Here is a 6658-nt window from a genome sequence, read left to right on the forward strand (position 1 = left end):
GTGAGGGGCTCAACGTGGATTTTACAGGAAAACTGTCGTGGTTTAACCCCAGCCAGCAACTGGGACCATGCAGCCGCTCGCTCACTCCCCCAAGCTGGGAGAGGGTGGGGAGAATCAGAAGAGTAGAAAACTCTTCTGATTGAAGAACACCATTGATAGGTGTTGAGCCATCTCCAGGAACGCTGGGCTCCATCACGCGTAACGGTTACTTGGGAAGGCAAATGCCATCACTCTGAACATTCCCCCCTTCCTTCTTCTTCCCCCAGCTTTATATAGAGAGCATGACATCATACGGCATGGAATATCCCTGTGGTCAGTTGGGGTCCTGGCTGTGCCTCCTCCCAGCTTGTGCCCCCTCAGCCTGCTCACTAGTGGGGTGGTGTGAGGGGCAGAAAAGTCCTTGAGAGCTTAGCAACAACCAAAAACATCAGTGAACCACCAACACCACTATCATCCCGAATAGAAAACTTGGCCCCACGCCAGCTGCCAGCAAGAAAGTTAACTCCATCCCAGCTGAAACCATGACAACAACTTTCTGGAGGACAAGTTCAAATGATCATCATGGTCCATTACAAGCTTTTAATCTGAAAACCAGACCATTGCACTGACTGAAGCACCTCTCCTCAGTATGCATGCTTCTCCTGTGATAGGCCATCGCTTGACACCGCGTTTCTGAAGAAAGTGTGCTGTAAGGCAGGAGTTACGCCCAGTAATGAGAGGATTTTCTCAGGCTTGCTCTCTGCAAGGCAACTTGAAAATTTACAACAGAGGTACTCTGTCCGTGTTGTACTGTAGGGAGGATGAATAAAACCCAGGACTTTTCATGGCTGAAAGGTGAGGTGGTGTTTGGGTGTTTTCTAAAATGACTCCTCTGAGCTTTCCAAATTTCTAGGATGAGGAAAAGGAATCATATTAACGGGAAAACTTAAAGAAACCATGGCTTCACAATTTACTTCAGGATGTCCTTTTTTATTCTCTTAATTCTCTTGGGCACTTTCTGGTATGACTCCTTTTTATCTCCCAGTATCTTTGCCCCAGGTGACAGCATTTACTCCTTTATGTCACGGGCACATTAAATGTTGAAACCACCTGCCTGAAAATGCTGCTGCTCCTAAGGCTCTTTCCACCTTCCCACACATTTCAGATCATTTCCTATAGACATTCAGATGGTGGGGCTTACTTTGAATTACCATCACCCAGGTGCATTAAAACACAGAGACTGAACATCACCATCACAGCCAGTTTATGGCGGGCCTTAGACACTGGAGGAGACCCTGCGAGGAGCATCCCAACACCTCGAATTCATTCTTGGGGTCTTGTGGAGGGGACAACACCAGGAGAGGGAATAACACCAGGAGAGGGCCAACTCCGGGACGAAATTCAGCAGCAGCGCAGCATCTCCTAAAGCTGCCTTCTCCACTGGGACCCAGGTCGGGAAAGGGGAGTTTGGGGCAGGACTGCTCTCTGTCCGGAGGAGGATTTACTCCGAAAATCCCAGCCCCACGAAGGCTGGGGCTTTGAAGGCGGAGGCCGCGGGGTGCAGACCCGGGGACTGCACCGGCTTTCCCAAGCGGGGGCCGGTTCCCCCTGGGTAAGGACGCCTGTCGGGACCCGGTCCCCTGCCCGGGGTGGTGGGAGGGGGAACCCCCCGAGCCTCTCCGTCCCGTCCTCTTCAAAGCTCCCCCCCATCCGCCCCGCAGCCCCCCTCGCCGCGGCACCCGGGGGCGGTGCACGTACTCACGGCTGCTGCGGGGCTCCGGTGGGGCTGGGCGAAGAGGAGGAGGAGGAGGAAGGGCAGATGTCCCTTGCGGCCGCTAGCTCCCCGCCTGCCGGCTGCTAGATACCGCCTGGGTCTCTCCCCCCACCCACCCCAACCCGCCTCTCGCCGGCTGCCGGCGGGGGGGGCTGCTCCCGCCTTAGCCGAGCGCTGTGCGGAGCGCGGCTCAGAGCGGCTCAGGGGAGGGAGGAGGCAGGACGGGCCCGGACCCGAACCTGTCCCTGTCCCGCCCTCCGGCTGCGGCTCCGGCGAGGGGAAGCGCCGAGGGGTGCCGGCCGTCGGGGGCTTTTGGCTCTTCGCTGCCCGGGAAACTTCAGCCACTTGCCGGGGAGCATCGTCCCCCAGCCCCGAGGGGCTGCTTCGGTGAAGGAGAGTGGTCCCTCGCACGCCAGCAGGATGGTGCGGACCATGAGACCCGACGACATCAACCCCCGGACGGGGTTGGTGGTGGCTCTAGTCAGCGTCTTCCTGGTGTTCGGCTTTATGTTCACCGTCTCTGGCATCAAGGGAGAGACCTTGGGGGACATCCCGCTGCTGGCCATTGGGCCGGCCATCTGCCTGCCAGGCATTGCCGCCATCGCCCTCACCAGAAAGACCGACGGCTGCACCAAATGGCCCAAGAACAAGTGTCCCTGCTGCAAGCAAGTCAAGGACCGCGATGTCATGGAGCTGCTGAGGACCCCCTCAGATCTGGAGTCTGGGAAGGGGAGTTGTGATGAGTTGGCCAAGAAAGCATACCAGAAGGACAGGAGAGTGCTGAGGGGTGAGGACTCTGTGTCCATCTGCACCACCACCACCACCATGGGAGAATGCAAGAGCCTCATCAGAAAGGTGGAGCAGGAGGAGATGCTGAGATACCTGGAGACCTGTTATCCAGAGATGCCAGGGAATGTGTTCGTGGGAGATGGCTCTGTGTACAGTGCCTTGGAGAAGAAGAGCTCTTCTCCCACCAGGGACAGCCCTGCTTGCCCTGACATTGAAGACAACATTTTTGTTGCTCCTAAAGACAGTATCATTGTCTGCTCTTACAAGGAGAACAGCCCTTATGACAGATACTGTTGTTACATAAACCCCACCGGAGTCAACTCAGACCAGGAGACCATAGTGTGAAAGATGCATATTTTATATATATGTATGTATACAAAAGCTGCAACTTCAACTTCTTGATAGGGGATAATATAGCTGACTGCACTGCATGGGACAATCCTGATACTATTACAATTTAACCTGGTATGTGACTGATACTCAAACCTTTTGTGCCTGAAATACTCTTTCTGTAAGTAAACAAGCATGTTTAAAGGTTAAAGAATTCAATTCTTCATTTTGGAAAAAAGAAATCACATTTTATTTTCTCCCTTTCCCTCCCTTTTGCTTTCCTGCTGCCTATTGCACCCAAGCCCGTAGAGGGACTGGCAAGAGGGCAGCGGTGGCCGGCAGCTGAGAGCAAGAGCTGAATCAAAGCTGGAGCTCTCTGTAGGAAACAATGTGGTGCTCTGTGGCTGAATAGGTCTTGTCAATGGTGTCACTTTGTTTTGGGAGGGATTGAGAGATGTCAGCGTGCACTCCAATAGCTGACTGATGTTAGGGCTTGTAGAAGTGATTTGTCTCTCTGCCTTCTTTTCCTTGGCAGGATTTTATTTTCCTGTGCTTCAAGGAATTGATGTGCTGACCCTGTGGGCTCTTCTGAAAGTATCCTAGGAGCCAGATAGGCTCAGGGGAGTTTTCAAAGGCTAATAACATCAATAGCATGCAAACTACAGGTTTTAACTTCATTCCCCACTGGTATTGCTTTCTCTGGAATGTTTCTAACACTTCTGGATTTTATTGGTGTACTTGACTAGGAGATTACAACATGATCATGACACAGTTCTTTGAGAGAACAGGAGCAGATGTCAGTGGACTTGGGTCTTAAAAATACATTTCAGTACCTTTAAAGTCGCTTGGGGAATAGAATTCTATGGGTTATGTTCAGAGCTGGATCTGACTCTTCTGAAAGTGTCACTTGTGTGTGCCTTTTCTAAAATGCCAGATGTTTATGGGTGATAAACGGTTACAGCCCACTCAGGGGTCTCAAAGCCACGCTCTGCTGGCGGGGGGGGGGGGGGGGGAGGCACAGAGAAAACCTGCCTGCCAGATGTTTTTGCTCACAGCTTATGGATACATATCAAGAGAAATATGAAGTGAGTAACAGGGTTAACCATTCAAAACTGCAGTTTACATGCAGAAATGCAAATCCTGGCTATTCTGTCCAAAAGTAAATTGCATGTTCCAGGCTGTGTATAAAATCATATCTGGCCTCTACTATGTAGGTAGTAGAAATGTGCTATAGTCCAATGTGCATTCTAAGCAGCTACTCTAAGGGTTAAGCATTAAAGTTAATGGTTACTAAAAGCACAGGGTGATTTGCTAGCATCTCACAAAGTCCCAGTTCCTGTAACTGAACTCTCACAGCTCAAAAAAGTTTCTCTGTGATGGAAGTCTTAATGACTGTTCTTACTTAGCTGGTTCCTGTCAACCATAAGTTGTACCAGCCAAATGTATTGCATTGCCAGGGTAAGAAAGAAGAAAAACAGCTTTTCTTTCATAGCAACCCAAGATGTTGTTTAGAAAGTAGCAAGGAATTTTCCACTGAAATGAGCCATTCTTTGCTGCCCATGGAGTTGTTTGAAAAGTGAATGGAAACTTTATGTATCCACTAGTTTGTTTGTTTGGAAACTTATGTACAGTCATTACAGACAACCAGTCTCTGAAGAGGTTTCCAAATGAAGGAAATACAATTTTTTACATGAGATAGTTTGGTTTCTTTCAGATCAAACAAAATGTTATGTTAACACTATGGTCAAGTTTTGGTGGGGCACCAGGATGTTATTAGGATAAATTAAAAAACTGCTGGCTAGTTTGAGTCAGGTAAAACCTCTCGATAGGTGGTTACAGGCATCTCAGCATTCAGCAGCAGTACTGTGGGAACAAATAAACACACAGCCCCTGTACAGCCCAAGTTTTATCTGCTGAGCAAAGGAATTCCACAAAAACAGACCCTCTCCCTTGACATGTTCAACTCCCACTTGCTCGCAAAAGCACTCTGCTGTTGTCAGGCAGATTGTCTCCTGCAGGCTTAGTCACTGCAGGACCTCATTCTGTGATGTACAGAGTGGCTCTTTGATGGCACTGGGAAGCCTTATTTCATGACCCATGAAGCCAACAGCTAAAATACTGCCGATGTACACAATGAGAAATAGGGTCTTTCATGGCTTTCCCTTCCCAAAGGAAGCAGGTGAGGGTCTCAGCATCCTATCCCGTCTGTGGGTGCTCGGCATCCTTGGAGAGCACACCCACCATGAGAAAGCAGGCTAGTAGGTAGCTGCGTGCTGCCTTCGCCGGGGCTGTGAGCGACCGCTTGCCTTGCGTAAGAGAGCAAAGCGTCAGCCCGCTGGGAACCTAGATTTGTACAGTTCTGCAAATAGATATAGGAAGAGGTCAAGTTTTTCCATTTTGTCTAGGATTAGATGTTCTCTGTCAAAAGTTATATGGGGTTTTACAAGGCAAGACAGCAAACTCCAACAACAAATGGAATGGTAAATATATAACTTGAGATACAGCCATGCAGATATGAGTCATGTGCTTTATTCCACTCTCAGTGTAGAAAAAAAGAGAATGTTTGTATTAAAGAGAAGTGTAATGGGAGTGAAAATTTTCCACAATATATGGAGAGGTATAAAAAAAGTATGTTTAAAACATGATATTTATAGGCAATGTCCTTCCTCCGTTCATTTAGCTGAGGTAAGATTTCATAACATACTACAAGTTTAAGCAATATTTCTAGGATAATCCACCATAATCCACTAAAGTTTATTATTGAACATGTGGAAATTTGAGAACACGTGGGAATTTAAAGTTAAAGAAATATATTGGTGCTGCCTCTGAAATCTCTTTCTCTATGATTTTCCCTTTTCTGCTAGTTAAGCAGAGAATGAAATGGAAGTAGATTAATTTGGCCATTTTAAAATAAGAATTTGTCCATATAAAAATGAAAGGGTTTCTGTTTTTTCTTTTTTAAAAAATGTGAGCTTTCTTCATACAATATAGTTTTGCCAGCAGAAATCTACTGCTTATTTATTCAAAGACAGCATGACAGCAGCTTCAAGCTTTTTATGCAGATTCCATGCCCAGGCCAGAGAATTACGGGGGCCTTTTTTTCATTCGGCTCATGTGGTCCCTTCTGGTGGCAAATAGAACTTTTAGGACCAAGTGCTAATCTTGGAACAAGCAGGAATAATTATGTTACTTTCAGAGGCAGCCTCTAGTCTTGGGTCTGAATTTGGCTTCAGGATACCACAGCTTGGGGTGTAATTCCAAGCTGTGACCCCGAGATGAGAGCCTCTTTCTGCCCTTGCTGCCTTTAAAACACCTCTAGGTCAAAACCCCACTTCTCAATGCTCTCCTCCAAACAAGGCATGCAGTTGCAGTGGAGCTCTGTCTCTGTCTGTGGGGTTAACGAACGCCTGGTCCCGTTGCAGTCGGTGGCCACATACTGCTTGGTCCTGCCCTATGGGTGGCAGAGCATATGTTAGCGTTTGAAGAGAACCAGTGATTTGGACATTCAGAGAACATTCCTAAGATATATAAAATTTATTTTTAGAATAGCATTTGTCATAGTGCTACGGTGTTTAACTTAAGAAAAAAGGTGATACTCAGATCAACTCTACCCACGTCAATTTTGTGTTGCTCTGTTTAGTTTCTATTTTTTGTTTCATTTCTATTTTCTAAATTAATTTTTTCTATTTATTTTCTAAATTAATTTTTTGTTTAATTTCTATTTTATAAATTTCTATTGCCCTAAATAGTGTTTTTACAGTCATACAAGTCATACATTGCAAAGCC

General features: G+C 47.4%; 1 protein-coding gene across 1 annotated transcript; it reads left to right on the forward strand.

Moving 5' to 3' along the window:
- The first annotated feature begins 2173 nt into the window (after window positions 1–2173).
- TMEM215 (transmembrane protein 215) lies at window positions 2174–2887 on the forward strand. The gene has a single exon (XM_074166766.1). The coding sequence runs from the start codon at window positions 2174–2176 to the stop codon at window positions 2885–2887; it is 714 nt and encodes a 237-aa protein (XP_074022867.1).
- Window positions 2888–6658: the final 3771 nt, after the last annotated feature.

The sequence above is a fragment of the Numenius arquata genome, chromosome Z, assembly GCF_964106895.1.
Source record: "Numenius arquata chromosome Z, bNumArq3.hap1.1, whole genome shotgun sequence".
Lineage (NCBI taxonomy): Eukaryota > Metazoa > Chordata > Aves > Charadriiformes > Scolopacidae > Numenius > Numenius arquata.